Source organism: Anomaloglossus baeobatrachus, chromosome 4, assembly GCF_048569485.1.
Source record: "Anomaloglossus baeobatrachus isolate aAnoBae1 chromosome 4, aAnoBae1.hap1, whole genome shotgun sequence".
Lineage (NCBI taxonomy): Eukaryota > Metazoa > Chordata > Amphibia > Anura > Aromobatidae > Anomaloglossus > Anomaloglossus baeobatrachus.
Genome location: NC_134356.1, coordinates 367,333,474 through 367,357,596, shown reverse-complemented (window position 1 = coordinate 367,357,596; position 24,123 = coordinate 367,333,474). Strand labels below are relative to the sequence as shown.

General features: G+C 45.5%; 1 protein-coding gene across 1 annotated transcript in view; it reads right to left on the bottom strand.

Annotated features, from left to right (window-relative positions):
• The window catches only part of LOC142303617 (chloride anion exchanger-like), a 145,592-nt gene that overhangs the window by 27,576 nt on the left and 93,893 nt on the right, over positions 1-24,123 (bottom strand). Inside the window, exons 13-18 of the mRNA XM_075345144.1 lie at positions 10,165-10,271; positions 9,096-9,165; positions 7,418-7,510; positions 7,238-7,333; positions 4,666-4,896; positions 3,827-3,881 (exon numbers count right to left, since the gene is read on the bottom strand). Coding sequence (XP_075201259.1) covers positions 3,827-3,881; positions 4,666-4,896; positions 7,238-7,333; positions 7,418-7,510; positions 9,096-9,165; positions 10,165-10,271 — 652 coding nt within the window. The remainder of the gene's footprint in view (positions 1-3,826; positions 3,882-4,665; positions 4,897-7,237; positions 7,334-7,417; positions 7,511-9,095; positions 9,166-10,164; positions 10,272-24,123) is intronic.

Below are 24,123 nucleotides of genomic sequence, written 5' to 3'. Positions count from 1 at the left end.
TGGATGAACCCCTTGTGGGAGAGGGAAGATCCAGTAACCACCAACATCCAGGACTTCCTGCACACCTTCCGCACCGCGTTCGATGAACCCGGGCGTGCCTCTTCGTCCGCCTCATCCCTCCTCAGGCTACGCCAAGGAACTTTGACAGTTCGTCAGAATGCCATCCAGTTCCGCACGCTGGCATCTGAGTTGGGGTGGAACAATGAAGCCTTGACTGCCGCCTTCTGGGAGGGGCTTACCGGTCGTATCAAGGACGAGCTGGCCGGCCGAGACGTCCCCTCCACCTTGGACGCCCTGATCGCCCTCGCAACCCGGATAGACCTCCACTTTCAAGAAAGGTCTAAGGAAATGTCCCGCGAGCGGCGCCCTGTAAGGCACTCTGCTTCTCCACAGAAGCCTATCCTCTCCTCATTCGGGCTCTCTGGCTCCTCCATCCATGAACCCATGGAGCCCATGCAAGTGGACCGGCTACGGTCCTCCGAGCAGCGTCGAGCGGAACGAGCTGCCAAGGGTCTCTGCTTCTATTGTGGAGACGGCGCACACCAGGTGCGTGCCTGCCCAGAGAAACCGGGAAACTACAAAGCCTAGGGTTGGTAGGAGAGGCCACCCTAGGTACTGGGAAGCTCTCTGACCCAGTGACATGGACTGTACAGGTGACAACAGGAGAAACCCGCTTCACAGCAGAGGCATATCTCGACTCCTGGGCAGCGGGTAACTTCATCCACCAGGCCACAGTGGACAAGTACCAGTTACCTGTCACCCCGCTGCAGACACCACTTGTGATAGCCTCTGTGGATGGGGAACCCCTCTCTGACCCCGTCCTGTTCATCACTAAACCTGTGAAACTGCGTATCGGTGCGCTACACACCGAAGAAATAGCCTTCTATGTCCTGCCACGCATGTCTCATCCGCTTCTGCTGGGTTTACCCTGGTTACGGGTACATGAACCTACAGTCAGCTGGCGTACTGGAGAAATCATCCGCTGGGGCCCGTCTTGTCATGAGAACTGCCTCCAGTCAGTCCAGCCCGTCCGTCGTCCTCCGGCCCCGGACTCCTTACCTGGTCTTCCTCCAGCCTATTGGTCCTTCGCAGATGTGTTCGATAAAAAAGAGTTGGAGGTATTGCCTCCACATTGACCCTACGACTGTGCCATTGACCTTCTGCCAGAAACCACACCCCCTCGGGGACAGATATACCCTTTGTCCCCTGCTGAGACCCGGGCCATGTCTGACTACATCACCGAGAACCTGGCACGGGGGTTTATTCGAAGGTCCTCGTCCCCGGCTGGTGCGGGCTTCTTCTTCGTCAAGAAAAAAGAAGGCGACCTACGGCCCTGTATCGATTACCGGGGACTGAACCAGATCACAGTGAAAAACAAATACCCCCTGCCTCTCATCCCTGAACTCTTCGATCGGCTCCGGTGAGCCCGTATATTCACCAAATTGGATCTCCGTGGGGCCTACAACCTGGTTTGCATACGCTCCGGGGACGAGTGGAAGACCGCCTTCAACACCCGGGACGGGCACTATGAATATTGCGTGATGCCCTTCAGCCTTTGCAATGCTCCGGCAGTCTTTCAGGAGCTGGTGAACGACGTGTTCAGGGACCTCCTCTATGTCTGTGTAGTCGTATACCTGGACGACATTTTAATCTACTCCCCAGACCTACGTACCCACAGAGAGCATGTGCAGATCGTGCTACAGAGGCTGAGGAAGAATCGCTTATACGCCAAACACGAGAAGTGTGTGTTCGAACAATCATCCCTTCCCTTTTTGGGCTATGTAATGTCGGACACCGGACTGCAGATGGATCCCGGGAAGGTCTCTGCTATCCTCGACTGGCCTCTTCCTTCGGGACTAAAAGCCATCCAATGTTTCCTCGGTTTTGCTAACTACTATCGCCAGTTCGTCCCTCACTTCTCGACCCTAACTGCTCCGCTCTCCGCCCTGACCAAGAAGGGGGCCAATCCGAAGGCTTGGACACCCGAGGCCGAAGCCGCCTTCTGCTCTCTGAAGCGGTCCTTTGCTTCTTCTCCCGTCCTTCACCGTCCTGAGTTGAACCGCCAATTCACCCTGGAGGTTGACGCCTCCTCTGCAGGGGCAGGAGCCGTACTTATGCAGAAGTCCGCCACCGGGAAGATGGTCACCTGCGGCTGCTACCCTGGTTCCGCTAGTACTCCGGCTACCGTGTACCTAGGCCCTCTGGTGGGGTGACTGGACAGTCCCTGTATAGGGGTTAGCTCCAGGTTGCTTCACTGGGGGAGTCCGGTACACGGCCCAGAGGATCCACCATCACTCGGACCTAACAGAACCTATAGGCTCTGTCTGTAAAGGGATTCTGTCAGGTCAATTTTACAAGTCAAAGTAGTGGTATTGCTATAGACATTATGTCGTAGAACAACACTAAGGGGCCAATACAGCAACGTGTTTACGATTAAGACTCTTTGAAAAGTTACAAAATTTGGTACAATGGGAAGTTATGCAAACATTTTTCGACTTTGGAGTTTTCATACCAGTCACGGTAAGCAATGCTAAAGTGTAGGGCATAGGCAGTTCGGGGCAGAGGGGTACCCGCCCTGAAATTCATGAAAGTTATACATTTTAGTAGCGTAATTCATGCCAGAAATGTTACTCAAGCCCATGATATACCCTGACCAGAGTAACAATTCTGGTGAAGAGCATGTCACTGAAATGATGTGCCAAATTTATTAAGCAGTGCACCCCTATAAGGAAGTGGACTGCGTGCTGTCGAAAATTCCTTCTCTTGAAGACACCAAGCGTGTTATTATATTATTGTGTAATGTAATGTGAATTTTTTTTTTAATCAGATACATTTTTATTTTTCACCAAGTATACAAAACATGTGTTATATTTTCAGCAATAACGAGCAGAACTATAAACTTTCCCTCCCCAACATCCCTCCCCTCTCCCCTCAGCGTACATATTACCCATATCAATATCAAAGATCTTAGATTGTAACCCTTCAATAGCATATATTGGAATGTATAGAACTAACTATCTCTGCCCCTAGTCCAACATCTCCCAACTCTAATATTTATCCATATTGCAACCACGGATTCCACAATCTATCAAAAAGTGCAAGTTGTTTCCTTTTCCCATATATGCTTCTCTCCATTTGAACAATATAATTAACATATGTGACAAAATGTAATGTGAATTTTTAAAAAATAATAATAATTTATTATGTGAATTGTAATTCAAAGTGTGATGTGTCTTGTTTGATTGTGAAGTTAATGTGATGTAATGTGTAGTGCACTGCCAGGTCATGTGTAGTGTTGTAATGTACTGTCCTGTTAGGGAGTTGAGTTCTGCCCAGGAACAGACTGTGAGCAGGGTCAGAAGTAGTTAAGTGTTGGGACTAGCCCACAATGGGAGGGGTTAGCTGCTAGGGAAAGAGTTGGTTCATTCTAGAAATGTTAGTGAAGACCCAGTGTGTGACAGATATGGACTTATAGTCTGTATATCGTGAAGGTGACTTGTGGCAGCAAACGGAGGAAGGAATCCGGGATAGAGCTAGCGTGATCCCTGAGTGTTGACTGATGAGACACAAAGTGAGAACAACATTGAGGCTAGAGACCGACGTTCAAATGGATTGTCCCCAGACAGTAGGAGCTAGAGGACACGACTCTAGTGGCCAGGCCCCTAACCATCAAGATAACAGGTTAAAACTAACTGGTGTATTTCACGTCCGTGACTAGTGCGGCTAGTAATGGTCACTCTGCTCCTCATAGTGACAGATCGCCTCAAAAGTTGCTCCTGGCAACACATCCAGCACTCATTATGAAGCATTAAAAACATTTACTTACTGTCTATTCCAGCAATATACACATGCACATCAACTTTAATAAAGTCGTTCATTATCTAAAAAGAAAAAATAATTTATTTTTTTCAACAAATAAAAAAGTATTCTTTATCCTTTAGTAAATAGAAAAATGTATGGTTGCTCATCTTTGCTGATTGTTCATTCATGGATAGTATATATATGTACAACACTACAGCGGGCTTTTCACCCTGCGACATCACTAGCATTTGCTGGCGATGTCGAGTGCGATAGCACTGGCCCCCGTCGTACGGCCGATATGTGGTGATCGCTGCCGTAGCAAACATTATCGCTACGGCAGCGTCACAAGCACATACCTGCTCTGCGACGTCGCTCTGGCCAGCGAACCGCCTCCTTTCTAAGAGGGCGGTTCGTTCGGCATCACAGCGACGTCACACGGCAGGCATCCAATAGAAGCGGAGGGGCGGAGATGAATGGGACGTAACATCCCACCCACCTCCTTCCTTCCGCATTGCCGGAGGAGGCAGGTAAGGAGATGTTCGTCGCTCCTGCGGTGTCACACACAGCGATATGTGGTGCCGCAGGAACGAGGAACAATATCGCTAATAAGCAGAAAACGATTTTTTGTTTCAGGAGGACCTCTCCGTGTCAAACGATTTTGACCGCTTTTGCGATAGTTTAAGGTCGCTCATAAGTGTCACACACTGCGATCTCGTTAATGAAGCCAGATGTGCGTCACAAACACCATGACCCCGCCGATAATTCATTAACGATATCGTAGCGTGTAAAACCCGCTTACAAGCTTTAGATTGGATGATAAATAGGTGTAAGTATTAGGGTAACAAGCAAATTTGTGTTACATACCGATTTTAGACCCTTCATTCCAGACATATCAAGAAATGACACTGCTCCGAAGTCAATGATTAAACTATGGACATCAATTTTGGGAACCCTCAGATGGTCTGGTAGAGAATTCCAGTCAATAACAAATGGAAGGTCCGAGAGGTTGATTGGTTGGTCCAACTCTTCAATCCTGTTATTGTCTAGTTCTTCTTCAGACTCATATTGATTTCCTAATGTTGAAATGAGACCTTTCTACAATACAAAGTGAAATCAAATTAACCCTAGTACCTGGGGCCTTGCAGGCCTGCTAGGTTACTTGTTTTCTTTTTTCTGTAAGATTACTTGTTAACTTAATGTTTTGAAATATTCACATCTCAAATAAACTTTGAAAAGCATTTCTATTTGAGTTACTCCATGTTATTTGCACACAGGCCTAAAAGGCCCAAAGTATGTGAAAGTGTAGATTTCTATGGTTGCGCGTTCTAGGGTTAACTAAAGTAAAAAGATCCAGAGATCCCGGATTCGTACCGCCTCTCTACTACCAACAGATGTTAAATTACTGGCCAAGGTGCTTGCCAATAGGATGTCCCGAGTCATCTCATCTACGTATTATACAGAATGATCAAACATGATTTATTCCATGTAGAGCAACATCTATGAACCTCAGAAAATTATTAGGGATTCAACATAGTTCTGAGAATCCAGGGGAAAGAGCAATTTTATCCTTAGATGCCGCTAAGGCGTTCGACAGCTTAGAATGGGGGTATTTGTGGGCGGTACTTCGGAAAATGGGTTTTGGACACAGATTTATAAATTGGGTAAAGTTGCTATATGACTCACCGGTGGCGAAGGTTAGGGCTAATGGCAGGGTCTCTGAGTCTTTTCCTCTTGGAAGAGGTACTAGACAGGGATGCCCACTCTTGTCCTTGCTAATTGCTACTGCAGTGGAGCCATTAGCAGTTGCAATACGGAAGTCCAGGGAGATAACGGGATTTAGGTGTGGAGCCGTGGAGCAGAAGATATCATTATATGCAGATGACCTACTTTTATATTTAGACAGGGTACATTCCTCGATTTTGCCGGCAATGGATATCATTCAAGAATTTGGGCAAAGGTCTGGCCTTTGGATTAATTGGTCCAAATCGGCTTTAATGCCGTCAGACCCTCTCCCGGTGGATTTCTCGGATTGCAGATACCGGTTCTTGTGGTACGAGAGTTTAAAGTATCTGGGAGCAACTGTTAGCCCAATTCCGAAGGATTTCCAGGCCCTAAATCTGGAACCCCTTTTGCAGCGGTTCAGAGCATAGGGTTAACTAAAGTACAAAAAAGGTGAAGAAAGCAAAACTTCATAATTTATTTTTTCACAATATGATATTTGTGTTTATATACCGTAATTGTGTTTTAACATGTAATGTACAGTACATGGACAAAGTATGCAATAACCCATCAAATTAACGCTGTCAGTCATTTCCGACAAGTGCATAAAAATAAGCTTACAGCTATAGTTTAATTGTATGATTTACACAGTATGTAATTTTGTGTTGAAGAAAACAAAAGGTCTGTTTGTGATGGACCTCTCAATTTCACAGAAGGGGAATGTAAATCTATATTATATAATAGAAATTTACAGCATTACATGCCTACAGACGTTAGCAGAAGGACTTATACTGTTCTGTGACAACATTATGTGCAAAAAGTTGGATCCAGAAAAAAAATGCTTTGGTGTAGGCCTCCCCTGATCAGTTTAGTGCTCTGACTACATATTCATCAAGACAAAAACCAGGATAATTGTGGTCTACTCCGCACTGCTGTACAAAGAAACACTTCAAATAATAAAAGAAATGTGGATGGTATATTCTATGCGTTTCGAAGTGATATCCCCTCTTCTTCCTCAGGAAAATCCACCGATCCTGAGGAAGAAGAAGGGATATCACTTTGAAACGCGTAGAATAAACCATCCACATTGCTTTTATTATTTGGAATGTTTCTTTGTACAGCAGTGTGGAGTATACCACAATTGTCCTGGTTTTTGTCTTGCTTCTGCCTTTGGCATGTGGGATCGGCTGCAGCTGTTATATGTCTCTATACTGGTTGTGAGTCTCACAACCTTTCCAGGTGAGCGGTTTTCCTATTAAAAAGTCACCATATTTTACACTGGTAAGACCCTATTGCGCTCCTTATATCTACAGCTTGTTCCTGTTTACATATTCATCAAACACTTTGCAATGTGTTGGCTTGCTGGATGACAGAAGGACAAGGCACAGTCAGCTCACCAATAAGTCCAATGGATCCACAGGTGAACGGATTTATGTGGCTGGCATCCAGAAAAGTAAAGCAGGTGGTAAAGTGATGAATCCAGCACTCCAATCTTCTATAAAATAATTTCTTTATTCAGAACTTCATAAAAATAGATTATAAAACCCCATATTCATTGGCTGACACAGCCTTGGCTGATGCGTTTCGGACTACTTCTTGACGGAGTGCTGGATTCATCACATTATTCTTGTTGGATGAAAGCCAAACTTTCTTGTCTTGAGTTATACAAAATTACTAAATAAATAATTTGTTTGTTGAATTGTTCCTTAACACTTACTGGCATGATCTGGAGTTCCCCTTTACTTATCAACTTCTTGATTTTTCTTAGAGCTTTGTTTCGTTTGCGTAGTACTTTTAGTGGGCTAAAACCTGCCTGTAATGGATACACATGTTGCAATGTTACCAGGTTTTCTTATAATAACATTGAAACCATACATGTATTGTATTCGGGACTTACAGCCGTAACAAGTTTATCTTTAAAAAAATCGATATTGGCAAAAAATATTGGCGATGGGCATCTGAAAATCTTGATTCCATGATGCTGATAGATCTGTAAGACAAGAAGAAAGTGTACAGGGGAGTTCAGATACAAAAATAAAGTGTACATCACTGATTATAACTGTGATAAATAGGAAAGGGGGAAGGATGTGAACATATAAGAATTACTAAAATATTGTTTTATTGTATAAATTAATAAATTGTTTTTTATTAAATTTGGATAAAAAGCCTGACTAGTATTAGCATTGGGATAGGAAGCCATATATTGGGGTCCTCATATCAAATAAAACCCAGTTTGATAGGTAATTCTTGTTAGGAGGGCTATTAAAGTCAGGGGACAGATGTATTGAATTGGACTTTGATAGCAGTAGAGTCTGGTGAAGTAGACAAGTGAACCTATGTCCTCTTTACCAGTTATAATTAGAAACACTGTTACTGCAGACTGTTATAATATGTATACCCCAACATTTTATCCAATTTTATCAAAAACAATTTATTCATGTATACAATAAAAGTTATATTTTAATTCATTCTTACACATTCACATGTTTCCCCACCTTACCCCTTTTATCACAAAAACAAGGTTGACATATTCAGTTGTCTGAAAGAGAAGAAAAACTCATGAGTAAACCTGTCAACAGTAATGGGCACATTCTTCGGGTGCCCACAGGACAGAAAGGGCATTATTCCCCATTCACAGACATCTTTATATTTGGACACTAATGCAAAAATTGGCAACAGGTTTCCTGGCCCGAACATGGTAGCTTCATAGGCGTATATAAGGCAGCCAGATTAGAATTAAGAAGCCCAGTGCATTTATCATGGACTATAAAGGCCCCTACACACAACGAGATTGCTAACGAGATCTTTGCTGAGTCACATTTTCTGTGACATAGCAAGGATCTCACCAGCAATCTCGTTATGTGTGACACCTACCAGCGATCAGGTCCCTGCTGTGAGATCGCTACTCGTTGCCGAATGGTCCGGACCATTTATTTTCAAAGGCGATGTCCTGCTGGGCAGGACACATCGCTGTGTTTGACGCCTACCAACGACCTCCTAACAGGGTCCCACCACCGCTGGGATCGTTATACAGGTTGCTTATCGTTACTGCGTTGTTGGTAAGGTCTGACTGTATGACATCTCACCAGCGACCTCCCAGAGACTTGCCAGGGATCCTTATCAGGTTGTATCATTGTCGGGATTGCTGGTAAGTCATTGTGTGTGACTGGGCCTTAACACATGGATGTGTGTGTGGTATTATAGAGTGGTCTCACAATCACTAATCATCTACAGAAGAGGTTATACATGTCTAGGATTCCCCTTATCTGGAAAATGGGAATCCTGGGAATCCTACTAGAAGGGATTGTCTTTCCACTCATTGTCAATAGAACAACCAGAGATAACCAAGGTGTGTTTTTGTGACCAGTGGTAATCCCTGAGGTGTGACTCTGATGGATTAGACACTTATTTCCTATCCTGTGGATAGGTGATAAACTGTGATTGTGGGACAATCATGATTATCTCTTTAAGGCCATGATAATAAGTCATAAAATACAGGTTGGAAATATCATCCCAAATGATATTCTTGTTAAATTCTAGCAGTTTATTTAGTTTTAATTGTGTTTTCTGCTTACATTTTTATAGTCTTTTCTGTTCCTGTAAATGTCTGTTCCTCCAATATTTGCCACCTGAGAACATTTTGGGCTAAAGAAAACACAAATAATTAAATGAGTTTTGATGTATTATGAAAACTTTTATATACCTATAAAACACTTTGCAGTGCCGACGTCCGTGAAGAGACGCCGACTTACTCACCACCCCAGCCGGGTTACATCCTTCCCCCACACTCCCCCGGCCACCCACATGTCCTGCTGTCCTCTCCTCACCCCGGGGCCTGTGCACAGGCTCCCCGGGATCATGCATAGTACACGTGCACGCGTACTGGCCCTCCTCTTAAAGGGCTGGCGTGCTATTTCCAGGAAATGCCTCTCAGTCCATGGCTAAGAGGCACTATGTATTTAAAGCACCCTCTCCTTAGGGGAGGTGCCTGAACAATAATCCTAGTTAGTTAGTGTCTCAGTCTACTAGCTACTAAGTTGTCAGGTCTCGTTTTCCCCTGTGCGCGTCACCTGTGCCTGCCCTCCAATACCTGTCTGTCCCTGCCGTATCTACCATTCCTGTCCATACCTGCCTGTCCAACGTGCCTCAGTCACCCCACTTGTACTTGTTTATAACTGAGTCCGTCACCTGTCCTGAAGGGTCAACTGCCACAGTTCCGGTCACTGCCCTGGGAGTGGTACCTGGCGTTCACTTCGCGGTAGGCGTTAGTTAAGCCCCTCCCACTAAAGGGTAATCTCGTGTCCCCCCTGTGATCCATTGGGTCCACTAATCCCGCTTGCTGGCTCTACACCGACTGCGAGCGTTACACACTTACATATTTAAAACTACTATTGACCCAGTCCAAACTGTTATAGCTTACTACTATCAAAGCTCTCCTTTCATACAACATCATCCTCCAATGCTTGTGAAGATGTTTGCAATGTTTACACTAAAATAAACTTGTTACTAGTATCAGTCATGCAGTCCCCCATCTGCCATTTAGCAGCAGTGCCTGGAATTAATTGTCCTATGTCTTGTCTACTGTCTTCTTGTATTAGGCAATATATACAAATTTATTACAGTACAATGCATTGTAGTACTTACAATTGTGCACGGAATACCACTGTCAGCAGCTCAAATCCTACTCCTGCCGCTAGTCCGAGGTCAAGGCCAAGTAAGACAGCAGCAAGAAAGGTCACCACCCATACCAACTGCAAAGAGTTAAAGAAAGAGTGATAGCCTATATCCTGTTGAATAGGAATTAATGTGGTTCCTCTGCATTGCCGTAAATCACCAGATGAGATGAGTCCAGGATCATAAAATATTCTTTGTAGTTTATTTATCAATGCGTTTCGAGGTACACATGCCTCTTCATCAGGAAAGAACATACATTTATATGCTGCGAGGATTGCTTATCTACAGGTTTGGCATTAGGGGAAAGACGCCAACACCTCCTGCGGTGTCAAAGTAAAATATCTAACTTTGAAAAATGTATATAAACCAATAAATTACATTAACTTATTTCTTCTATCATCTTCTATTGTGTATTAAATAAGAATTAAATTATTACATGTGTGTTAAAGGTGATTTGTTAGATTGGAACCTGCTGTCTCATTCTTATCATTTTTATTGTGGGTCATGTGTCTGTTAGGGGTTAATTTACTGAAGAATGCTAGTTTACAGTTGTGCTCAAAAGTTTATATATCCGGGCAGATTTATTTAGCTTTCTTGGCCTTTTTTGGCCCTGGAAAGCCAGGGAAAGAGTCTTGCGAGGATAATTTGCATATTCCCAGTGCCTTCTGGGATAAGTGAAGAGTCACCGCGAGCTCAAGGAGAACCGGGTTTTGGCCGTTACAGCCAGAAGGAAGACTTCTGAAAGCCAGGGAAGGAGTCTTGCGAGGATAATTTGCATATTCCCAGTGCCTTCTGGGATAAGTGAAGAGTCACCGCGAGCTCAAGGAGAACCGGGTTTTGGCCGTTACAGCCGGAAGGAAGACTTCTGAAAACCGCGCGCCGCTAGGCCTGTCTTCTTCATTGTGAGCGTGAGTGAGCAAAGTGTGAGCAAAAGTAAGTGTGAGTAGAATTGTTTGTATTTAGTTGTTTAATTACTTAACATTTGTTTAGTGCTATCCCCATTAGAAAATGTGCTCCACTATTGCTAATGCGATCCAGTGTACATCTTGTCTCATGTATGCAGTCCTTGAAAAGCCGTTTGAGGGTGCATACTGTTGTTGGAGATGTGAGCAAGTTGCACATTTGGAAGCCCAGATACTGGATCTAAATGAGCAGCTGGCAACTCTGAGATGCATTAGCAATATGGAAAGGAGTGTGCTGCTCACTGAGCAGCAGCTTGCTGGGTCAGATGTGGGGGAGGATCGTAGTAAGGAGCGGCAGGACGGTGAGGTAGGTAGCTGGGTGACAGTTAGAAAGGGGGGTAAAGGGAAAAGTGCTAGGAAGGCTAGTCCTGAACTTACACACCCCAATAGGTTTGCAAACTTGGCAGATGAGGGGGATGTCATTACAGGGGTAGCATTGCTGCAGCAAGGCATGACCTCTGAACGCCAGAGGAGTGTCTGCTCCAGTAAGGGGGGGAATAGGAGTGCAGGGCAGGCAAGACAGGTACTGGTAGTGGGGGACTCAATTATTAGGGGGACAGATAGGGCAATCTGTCACAAAGACAGGGATCGCCGAACAGTGTGTTGTCTTCCTGGCGCTCGAGTTCGGCACATCGCTGATCGGGTTGACAGATTACTGGGAGGGGCTGGGGAGGACCCAGCGGTCATTGTACACATTGGCACAAATGACAAAGTTAGAGGTAGGTGGAAGGTCCTTAAAGATGATTTCAGGGAATTAGGTTGTAAGCTTAAAGCATGGACCTCAAAGGTGGTATTTTCGGAAATACTACCTGTGCCACGAGCCACACCAGAGAGGCAAAGAGAGATCAGGGAGGTTAACAGGTGGCTCAGGAATTGGTGTAGGAAAGAGGGTTTTGGGTTCCTGGAGAATTGGGCCGACTTTTCAGTTGGCTACAGATTCTATGCTAGGGATGGGCTGCATCTTAATGGGGAAGGTGCAGCTCTGCTGGGGCAGAAAATGGCTAGAAGGTTGGAGGAGTGTTTAAACTAGGAATTGGGGGCGAGGGTATTCACTTTATAGAAGGGGAATGTAGTGCAGATAGTGACCAGGGCACAAGTAATGAAATTGGGGGTGGTACGGGGGGAAGGGTTAGGACAGTTAATACAGTAAGCAGGAATACAGGTACAGAGTCATACGTAACGTGCATGTACACTAATGCCCGAAGCCTCACAAATAAGGTGGAGGAATTAGAATTAATATTGTTGGAAGAAAATTATGATATAGTGGGGATATCAGAGACATGGCTGGATGAGAGCTATGACTGGGCTGTTAATTTACAGGGTTATAGCCTATTCAGGAATGACCGTACAAATAAGCGAGGGGGAGGTGTGTGTCTATATGTAAAATCATCCTTAAAACCCATCCTGCGTGACAACATATGTGAGGGTACTGAGAATGTAGAGTCCCTATGGGTGGAGATAAGGGGGGGGAGAATGAATAATAAAATACTGATAGGGGTGTGTTATAAGACGCCGAATATTATGGAAGAGGTAGAGAATCTCCTCATAAAGCAAATTGATAAAGCAGCGAGTCTCGGAGAGGTAATTATTATGGGGGACTTTAACTATTCTGATATAAATTGGGGAACAGAAACTTGCAGTTCCAGCAAAGGAAATAGATTTTTGATAACAATGAAAGATAATTACCTTTCACAAATGGTACAGGACCCCACAAGAGGGGGAGCACTACTAGACCTTGTACTAACCAATAGGCCAGACCGCATATCAAATATACAAGTTGGGGGTTACTTGGGGAATAGTGATCACAAAATAATAAGTTTTCATGTATTCTTTAGTAAGATGTCTAGTAGAGGGGCTACAAGGACACTAAACTTCAGGAAAGCAAATTTTAAACGGTTGAGAGATGATCTAAGTGCAATAAACTGGGATGATGTACTAAGTAATAAAAGTACACAAAGCAAATGGGAGACTTTTATGAGCATCCTGAATAGGGCTTGTGCAGAAAATATACCCTATGGGAACAAACATGCTAGAAATAGGAGGAAACCCCTATGGCTAAATAGAGCTGTAAGGGAAGCAATAAAAGAAAAACAGAAAGCCTTAAAAGAATTAAAGAGGGTAGGTAGTGATGAGGCATTATATAATTATAGAAAATTAAATAAAATATGTAAAAAGCAAATTAAGTTAGCTAAGTTTGAGACAGAGAGACTCATTGCGAGAGAAAGTAAAAATAATCCTAAAATATTCTTTAACTACATAAACAGTAAAAAACTGAAAAGCGATAGTGTTGGCCCCCTTAAAAATAGTCTTGGTGAAATGGTGGAAGGGGATGAGGGTAAAGCCAACCTGCTGAATGACTTTTTTTCTACGGTTTTTATACAAGAAAATGCCATGGCAGATGACATGACCAGTGATACCATAAATTCACCCTTGAATATTACCTGCTTAACCCAGCAGGAAGTACGCCGCTGCCTCGAAATCACTAAGGTTGACAAATCTCCGGGCCCGGATGGCATACACCCCAGAGTACTACAGGAATTGAGTTCTGTGATAGATAGACCATTATTTTTAATCTTCTCAGATTCCTTAATAACAGGGTCGGTACCGCAGGACTGGCGCATAGCAAATGTGGTGCCAATATTCAAAAAGGGGACAAAAACTGAGCCGGGAAATTATAGGCCGGTAAGTTTAACCTCTACGGTTGGTAAAATCCTTGAGGGTTTCTTGAGAGATGCTATACTGGAGTATCTCAAGAAAAATAACCTTATGACAGAGTATCAACATGGGTTTATGAGGGATCGATCCTGTCAAACTAATTTGATCAGCTTCTATGAAGAGGTAAGTTCAAGCCTGAACCAGGGAAATGCAGTGGATGTTGTGTATATGGACTTTTCAAAAGCTTTTGATACGGTGCCACACAAAAGGTTGGTACATAAAATGAGAATAATGGGGATAGGGGAAAATATTTGTAACTGGGTTAAAAACTGGCTCAGTGATAGGAAACAAAGGGTGGTTATTAATGGTACGTACTCGGACTGGGTCTCAGTTCATAGTGGGGTACCACAGGGGTCAGTATTGGGCCCGCTTCTTTTCAACATATTTATAAATGACCTTGTTGGGGGCATGCAGAGTAGAATTTCAATATTTGCAGATGATACTAAACTCTGCAGGGTAATCAATACAGAGGAGGATAATTTTATATTACAGGGAGATTTATGTAAATTGGAGGATTGGGCTGAGAAGTGGCAATTGAAGTTTAATGTAGATAAATGTAAGGTCATGCACTTGGGTAGAGGAAATAACATTTATGATTATGTACTTAATTGTAGAACACTGGGTAAAACAGACACAGAAAAAGACTTGGGTGTATGGGTGGATGGTAAACTTCACTTTAGTGGACAGTGTCAGGCAGCTGCTGCCAGGGCTAATAAAATAATGGGATGTATTAAAAGAGGTATAAGTGTTCATGAAAAAAATATACTTCTACCCCTGTACAAGTCACTAGTGCGACCGCACTTAGAATACTGTGTACAATTCTGGTCACCGATATATAAGAAGGACATAGCTGAACTGGAGAGGGTGCAGAGAAGAGCCACCAAGATTATTAGAGGAATGGGGGGGCTGCAATACCAAGACAGGTTATTAAACTTGGGGTTATTTAGTTTGGAAAAACGAAGGCTTAGGGGGGATCTAATCACAATGTATAAATATATGAGGGGACAGTACAGAGACCTTTCCAAAGATCTTTTTACACCTAGGCCTGCGACTGGAACACGGGGGCATCCGCTACGTCTTGAGGAAAGGTTTAATCATAATCACAGACGAGGATTCTTTACTGTACGAGCAGTGAGACTATGGAACTCTCTGCCGCATGATGTTGTAATGAGTGATTCACTACTAACATTTAAGCAGAGCCTGGATGCCTTTCTTGAAAAATTTAATATTACCAGTTATGTATATTAGATTTTATGACAGGGTATTGATCCAGGGAACTAGTCTGATTGCCGGATGTGGAGTCAGGAAGGAAATTTTTTCCCCATTGGAACTTGTTTGCCACATTGGGTTTTTTTTGCCTTCCCCTGGATCAACATGTTAGGCTACGGGTTGAACTAGATGGACTTAGAGTCTCCCTTCAACCTTAAAAACTATGATACTATGATACTTTTTTCCAAAGAATATGAATGATAACACAAAATCTTTTTTTCCACTTATGGTTAGTGGTTGGGTGAAGCCATTTATTGTCAAATTACTGTGTTTTCTCTTTGTAAATCATAATGGCAACCAAAAACATCCAAATGACCCTGATCAAAAGTTCACATGCCCAATTCTTAATAGTGTGTATTGCCCCCTCTAACATCAATGGCAGCTTGAAGTCTTTTGTAGTAGTTGTGGATGAGGCTCTTTATTTTCTCAGATGGTAAAGCTGCCCATTTTTCTTTGCACAAGCCTCAAGTTCCTGTAAATTCCTGAGCTTTCTTGCATTAACTGCGCATTTGAGTTCTCCCCAGAATGGCTCAATGATATTGAGGTCAGGAGACTGAAATGGCCACTCCAGAACCTTCACTTTCTTCTACTGTAGCCAATGTAGCTGAAGAGTGCAAATTTGCCCCCAGTATTTGCTGATAACGTGCTGCCTTCATCTTTCCTTCAACTTTGACCAAGTTTTCCGTGCTTTTGTAGCTCACACATCCCCACACCATAAGCGATCCACCTCCGTGCTTTAAGGTGGCTTTACACACTGCAACATCGCAAACGACATCGCTGTAACGTCACCGGTTTTGTGACGTAATAGCGACCTCCCCAGCGACATTGCAGTGTGTGACACGCATCAGCGACCTGGCCCCTGCTGTGAAGTTGTGATCGCTACAAATCGTTCAGGACCATTCTTTGGTCCTTTGTTTCCCACTGTGCAGCAAAGTTTTAGTGTGTAAAGGGGACTTTACAGCGACTTCGTTAGCGACTTCCCTTTCAAAAAGCTGCTTTACAACGTCCCCAATGACTAGCTAGGTCGTTCTGCAGGTCCGGATCGCTGTTGCGTCGTTGGCCAGGTTTGCCTGTTTGACAGCTCACCAGAGACTTTGTAGCGATCCCGGCCAGGTTGGGATCGCTGGTGGGATCGCTAGAAAGTTTCAGTGTGTAAAGGGGCCTTTACAGTAGGAATAGTGTTCCTTTCATCATAGGCCTTGTTGACACTTCTCCAAATGTAACGTTTAAAGTTGTGGCCAAAAAGTTCGATTTTGGTCTCATCGATCCAGATTACCTTGTTTCATAATTTTGGAGGCTCATCTCTGTGCTGTTTGGCGTATTGAAGGCGAGATACTTTGTAGCATTTGCGCAGTAATGGCTTTCTTCTGGCAACTCGACCATGTCCCTAATTTTTTTTCAAGTGCCTCCTTATTGTGCATCTTGAAACAGCCACACCACTAGTTTTCAGTGAGTCCTGTATTTCAGCTGATGCTATTTGTGGGTTTTACTTTGCATCCCGAACAATTTTTCTGGTAATTGTGGCCGAACTTTTCCTTGGTCTACCTGATCGTGGTTTGGTTTTTACAGAGCCCCTGATTTTCCATTTGTTAATTACAGTTTGAACACTGCTGACTGACATTATCAATTCCTTGGATATCTTTTTATATCCCTTTCCTGTTTTATACAGTTCAACTATCTTTTCCAGTAGATCCGTTGACAATTGTTTTGCTTTCCTCATGACTCACTATCCAGAAACGTCAGTTGCTGGATGAAAGATGCAAGAGTCTGTCTGGATCCCAGAAACTCACTCAGCTTTTATGCACACACACTGATTACAAGCAAACAGGTCACAGGTGAGAATGTTAACTTTATTAGCCATTGAAACCCATTTGTGTCAACTTCTGTGCATGTTATCAGGCCAAAATCACCAGGGTATGCGAACTTTTGGGGTCATTTGGATGTTTTTTGGGGTCGGTTGATGAACTCACTGCCGCCCGACCACCGTGCGGAGCTGCCGCCGACCACCGTGCGGAGCTACTGCCCTACCACCGTGCGGAGCTGCCGCCCAATCTACACCCCACCTACTGTCTCCTCCCCATAATCCTATAGAATGTAAGCCCGCAAGGGTAGGGCCCTCTTCCCTCTGTACTAGTCTGTCTACTGTAACTTGTATATGTATTTTGTATGTAACCCCCTTCTCATGCACAGCACCATGGAATTAATGGTGCTCTATAAATAAATAATAATAAAAATAATAATTTGGATGTTTTTGGTTGTCATTATGATTTAAAAAGAAAAAACACAGTAGTTTGACAATAAATGGCTTTACCCAACCACTAACCATAAGTGGAAAAAAAGATTTTGTGCTATCATTCATATTCTCTGAAAAAAGGCCAAGAAAGCAAAAAATCTGCAGGGGTGTGCAAACTTTTGAACACAACTGTATATGTAAGGCCCGTTTCACACGTCAGTGAAAAACACTGACGTTCTTCAGTGTCTAAAACACGCACATGTCCCTCCGTGTTCCGTGATTCGCGGCACACGTGGGTTGTCCATGTGCAATCCATGATCCGTGATCCCGTGATTGCATATGGACGTTACTCACCTGCCTTCACTCCTGCTCTCCATGGTGCTGATCTCCTCGGCTCTCCAGCGTCCGCCCACCGCTCTGTGCAGTTACTTCCTGGTCGACTGTTCCTGCTCTCATGAATATTCATGAGCCAGGCAGGAGTTGCCGAGAGCGGAGCAGGCACAGCGAATCGCAGGCAAGGTAAGTTGAAAATTTTGAATCTCTAAGGCCCGTTTCACGCGTCAGTGAAAAACACTGACGTTTTTCACTGGCGTGTAAAACACGCACATGTCCCTCCGTGTGCCGTGGGTTGTCTAAGTGCAATCCGGGCTCCGTTCTCCGTGGCCCGTGATTGCACTTAGAGATTAACTCACCTGTGCACGCTCCCGCTCTCCATGGTGCTGATCGCTCCTGCGGTGCAGCATCCGGCCGGCACTGACCCCCGCAGCAGCTGCTTCCGGGTCGGCTGTGTCGTGCGTCATGAATATGCGCGACAGTAATGAGCCGGCTCAGAAGCATCAAGCTGCATGGGCTGCAGAGGACATCGCTGGAGCCGGGTGAGTAAAAATGATTTTTATTTTAAAAGCACGTTTTTTTCTGGCACGTGTTCCACGGACCACACCACTGCGTGGTCCGTGGGACATCAGTGATGCCAGAAAAATATGGACATGTCTCCGTGCGGCAATCACGGACATGCTGGTACGCCGCACGGAGACACGTGCAGTGAAAAATCACTGATGTGTGAGCAGACCCATTCATTATAATGGGTCTGCGTATGTCAGTGATTCTGGTACGTTTAAAAAAAAGCACAAACGTACCAGAATCACTGACGTGTGAAACAGGCATTAGTGCAATCACGGGCCACGGAGAACAGAGCCCGGATTGCACTTAGACAACGCACGTGTGCCGTGATTCACGGCACATGGAGGGACATGTGCGTGTTTTACACGCCAGTGAAAAACGTCAGTGTTTTTCACTGACGTGTGAAATGGGCCTAAAGGAGAGACTTTTCTCATGCTTTCACTGCTATGGAGTGTGTCGCAACCTGACAGTGCTGGTGATCAGAGATTTATCTATCCATACAAGGTTATGGGAAAGGTGGGCTGGCCAGAGGGTGAGATAAAAAAAAAGGGAATTTCTCTCATACCCGCTGAGGAGCATGGTGCACAGTAAGAGCTAACCCATACCCTGGGCTGTCACAGATTGGTGAGGTGCAGAGTTATGTTTTGTGAAAGAAAAAATATATATATGTCCGAGTTTGACAAATTGTTCACTGGGGGGGGGAGAGTCAGGAGTGGTATAAATCAAGGTGGATACTGGTATGGGATGGCGGGTATACAGGATAGGGGAGCAGGGGATAGGGGAGCAGTATATTATTAGGGTCCATGTGGTGCCCGTTATACCGATGCTTTATGCTAGGCCTAAGCCACACGGCGAGAAAAATGGTGCGAATGGAGTGCGATAAAACATTGCATTCCACTCGGACCAATTTTAGCTCTAATCGGACCGAGAAAACAATCGCAGCATGCTGTGATTGTAATGCGAGACTCTTTCTCTCGCACCCATTCAAGTGTATGGGGCGAGAAAAAATCGTACTGCACTCGCGGTACAACGGTGTACCGTGCGTGCAGCGTGATAATCGCAATAGCCGGCTACAGAGGAGAGAGGGAGATAAATCCCTCCCTCCCCTCCTCAGTGCCGGCCCGCTCCCCGCAGCTGAGGTCCGCTCGCACAGTTGGACCTCAGTCGCAGGGACACTCACATGACACTCGGCTCCCGCTGTGCTGCCTTGTCATGCAAGGATCGCACTAGTGCCCCGTGTGGTCCCGGCCTTATGTCTCCTCTTTTTATGTCTTAAATAATGGAGCTATCAGCTGCATCATTAAATATAATTAGCATTCTCCAGTAAATTAACTCCTCACTGACACGATTCTAATCCTGGGATGTTTTTTAAGTAGACCTAAAGGCTGCTTTACACGGTATGACCGATTGTGCGATTTCACAATCGATCGTACCCGCCCCCATCCTTTTTGCGTCACGGGCAAATCGCTGCCCGTGTCGCACAAAGTCAGTAACCCCCGTCACACATACTTACCTCTCGTGCGACCTCGCTGTGGGCGGCGAACGTCCACTTCCTGGAGTGGGAGGGACGTTCGGCGTCACAGCGACGTCACACGGCCGCCGGCCAATAGAAGTGGAGGGGCGGAGATGAGCGGGACGTAAACATCCCGCCCACCTCCTTCCTTCCACATAGAGCCGGCGGCGGCCGCGGGAGGCAGGTGAGCTGCTCATCGTTCCCGTGGTGTCACACGGAGCGGCGTGTGCTACCACGGAAACGATGGTCAACTAAATTAAACGATATTATGCAACCTAGCGAGCAGTACCCGACTCACGATTTGTGAGCGATACTGCGTCGCTAGGAGGTGTCACACAGGCCGGCATCGCCAGCTATGCCGGATGTGCGTCACAAAAACCGTGACCCCGACGATCTATCGCACGATAGATTGTCTGGTGTAAAGCAGCCTTTACTCTATGTGGCTCATAAATGACACACACCTTAAATGATGGGTTTGGAAACGCCAGCTCTAATCAAATGGATTACTGTTAATTTAATTTCACCACTATTCACCATTTCTTTATTTCTTTGAACACTCATGAGAAGATGATAGACAAAAGTTAATGTTTGTTCACTATTACATACTTATACCTCATCTAAGTCATGTATTGCACAGTATGAACCTCTCACAAATTCACAAACAGATGACTAATCTCTCAATGTTCTTTTTCACTTAGATACCTATCCCATGGGATTCATGTCATTAATGACCCATGTTAGTGTAGGAGGGGGGCGAGTAGCGCCCACTCCTGCCTAATAAGTAATAGTATATTGTGAACCTAATGTATATAAGTAGGATGTATATATATATGTACACTAATGCAGAATGTAGCAGAGCTGGTTGGGTGCAACACTCGGCGCCCCTAGCGAGTGTAGATGTTCGCTTGCTATAAACTGTAAACTATGTGTAATGTAGCCCCTCGTGCTGTGTCAGGTGGGAGATGTAGTGTGAGGTGACAGGAGCACTGTAGGTAAAGGGTTAAGGATAGATGTAGTATTAATAATAAGATAGGACAGTTAAGTTTTTTAAAAACATAGTCTTAAGTGGCAACTAGGGACCAAGCAGCAGGAGTGTGGAGTTAGTGGCAGTTAGATAGTTAATAGGATAGAGCAGGGACATTGGAAGAGGCAGTGGAGTTGGTTACTTAGGAGACGTAGTCAGGAGGGAAGTGTGAGCAGAAGGTTCAGAAGCAGAGAGAAGTTTGTTAGTCAGTTGCGGCAGGAGGTGAAGCTTAAGCCCGCTACACACGCTTCAATATATCTCACAATCCGTCGTTGGGGTCAAGTTGTAAGTGACGCACATCCGGCATCGTTTGTGACGTATCTGCGTGTGACAGCTACATGCGATCAGGATTGAACGCAAAACCGTTGATCGCAAACACATCGTATCATTCTCTAGAATTGAGCGTTTTGTTGCAAGAACCTAGTCAATTGTAACGTGTGACATCCCTCATACGATTTTGTTGTCTGATGCTATGTGCGCAGGTGTGCGCTCTGCACCGCAGCGTAAAAAAGGTCTGCTTCAGAGCGCAGCTGAAAAGCTGCGTTCTGAAGCGCCTCACAATGTCTGTCATGCACTAATCTCTGTCAGTCCGTCACTATCTCTGTCCCTCACTCTCTGTCCATGTCAGTCTATCCCCCTCTCTCATATACTCACCGATCCCCGATCCCCGGCGCTGCACGGCATTCACACTGCTGCGGCGGCTTTTACTGTTTTGAAAAAGCCGGCCGCCCATTAAACAATCTCCTATTCCCTGCTTTCCCCGCCCACCAGCGCCTATGATTGGTTACAGTGAGACACGCCCCCACTCTGAGTGACAGGTGTCACACTGCACCCAATCACAGCAGCCGGTGGGCGTGTCTATACTGTGTAGTGAAATAAATAATTAAATAATTAAAAAATCCGGCGTGCGGTTCCCCCCATTTTTAAAACCAGCCAGATAAAGCCATACGGCTGAAGGCTGGTATTCTCAGGATGGGGAGCTCCACGTTATGGGGAGCCCCCCAGCCTAACAATATCAGCCAACAGCCGCCCAGAATTGCCGCATACATTAGATGCGACAGTTCTGGGACTGTACCCGGCTCTTCCCGATTTACCCTGGTGCGTTGGCAAATCGGGGTAATAAGGAGTTATTGGCAGCCCATAGCTGCCAATAAATCCTAGATTAATCATGTCAGGCGTCTATGAGACACCTTCCATGATTAATCTGTAAGTTACAGTAAATAAACACACACCCGAAAAAATCCTTGATTAGAAATAAAAACACACACACATTCCCTGGTTCACCACTTTAATCAGCCCCAAAAAGCCCTCCTTGTCCGGCGTAATCCAGGATGATCCAGCGTCGCTTCCACCGCAGCTGCATGGAGGTGACCGGAGCCGCAGCAGACACAGCCGCTCCGGTCACCTCCATGCAGCAAATGAAGACAGCCGTGCGATCAGCTGCTGTCACTGAGGTTACCCGCGGCCACCGGTGGATGCAGCGGTGGCCGCGGGTAACCTCAGTGACAGCAGCTGATCGCGCGGCTGTGTTCATTTGCTGCATGGAGGTGACCGGAGCGGCTGTGTCTGCTGCGGCTCCGGTCACCTCCATGCAGCAGCGCTGGATGCGACGCTGGATCATCCTGGATTACGCCGGACAAGGAGGGCTTTTTGGGGCTGATTAAAGTGGTGAACCAGGGTATATGTGTGTGTTTTTATTTCTAATAAAGGATTTTTTCGGGTGTGTGTTTATTTACTGTAACTTACAGATTAATCATGGAAGGTGTCTCATAGACGCCTGACATGATTAATCTAGGACTTATTGGCAGCTATGGGCTGCCAATAACTCCTTATTACCCCGATTTGCCAACGCACCAGGGTAAATCGGGAAGAGCCGGGTACAGTCCCAGAACTGTCGCATCTAATGTATGCGGCAATTCTGGGCGGCTGTTGGCTGATATTGTTAGGGTGGGGGGCTCCCCATAACGTGGAGCTCCCCATCCTGAGAATACCAGCCTTCAGCCGTATGGCTTTATCTGGCTGGTTTTAAAAATGGGGGGGACCGCACGCCGGATTTTTTAATTATTTAATTATTTATTTCACTACACAGTATAGACACGCCCACCGGCTGCTGTGATTGGGTGCAGTGTGACACCTGTCACTCAGAGTGGGGGCGTGTCTCACTGTAACCAATCATAGGCGCTGGTGGGCGGGGAAAGCAGGGAATAGGAGATTGTTTAATGGGCGGCCGGCTTTTTCAAAACAGTAAAAGCCGCCGGAGCAGTGTGAACGCCGTGCAGCGCCGGGGATCGGGGATTGGTGAGTATATGAGAGAGGGCTGGTAACTTCAGTTACTCAGGAGTTTAGCGGTCACCGGTGAGTCTTCACTGGTGACCGCTAATCAGGGTGCGACACAGACAGAGCCGCAGCATCACAATGAAGTCGGGTGAGGTTCACCCGAGTTCATTCTGACAGTGCGGCTCTGTCTGTGTCTGCTGTCATCTGCCATTCAGCTCTGCTACATGGCTGTCTGTGTCTGCTGTTAGCGGCCATGTAGCAGAGCTGAATGGCAGATGACATAGTAAAAACGCATCCCACATTACACACGCATTACACACGCTTGGCAAGTCAATAAATAAAAAAAAAAAAAAAGGTGCCCAATGCATACGTCACAGAACACATGATCTAAAGGATCGCACACACAATTGACCAATTTAACATAGACTACTAACGCTCGTGTGACAGCAAATGAACGACCAACGTGAAATCTCATAGATCCCATATGCAACCTGGGCGTGTTACATCGCAAATGCGATTGTACAACTAATTGCAACGTGTAAAGTGGGCTTTAGAGACAGGACCCAGAGCTAGGGTCTGCCTAGATGGGGAGGAATCCTCCCGTGTACTGAGATCTCACTCAGCGGACGGACTGTGAGGTGTCTTGATACCGGCAGGGCCGTATTTGCCATTAGGCACTTGAGGGCACGTGCCTAGGGCGGCGCCTTCCAAGGGGGCGGCGCCCAGACCAAAACTTTAATTTTTTTTTTTTTTTTTTAAATCTTCCTCCCTCCTCCAAACTCTTTATTAAATCCGGCGCCTTTTTGGAGGAGGGAGGGGGCGCCGCAGTCATTTATAGTCGCGTCTATAACACGGGACTATAAATGAAACTGTGAGCGTGCCGGCACTTACTTCCGGGGTCAGAGGAGCTGTAATCAGCTCCCCGCCCCGACGTGCTGCCGTGCGCTCACTGTGCAGAGGTCACAGCAGCGTGAGGCCGCGCAGAGGAGGACGGGAGCCGCCGCCGGAGATGGAACCGCCGCCGGAGATGGAACCG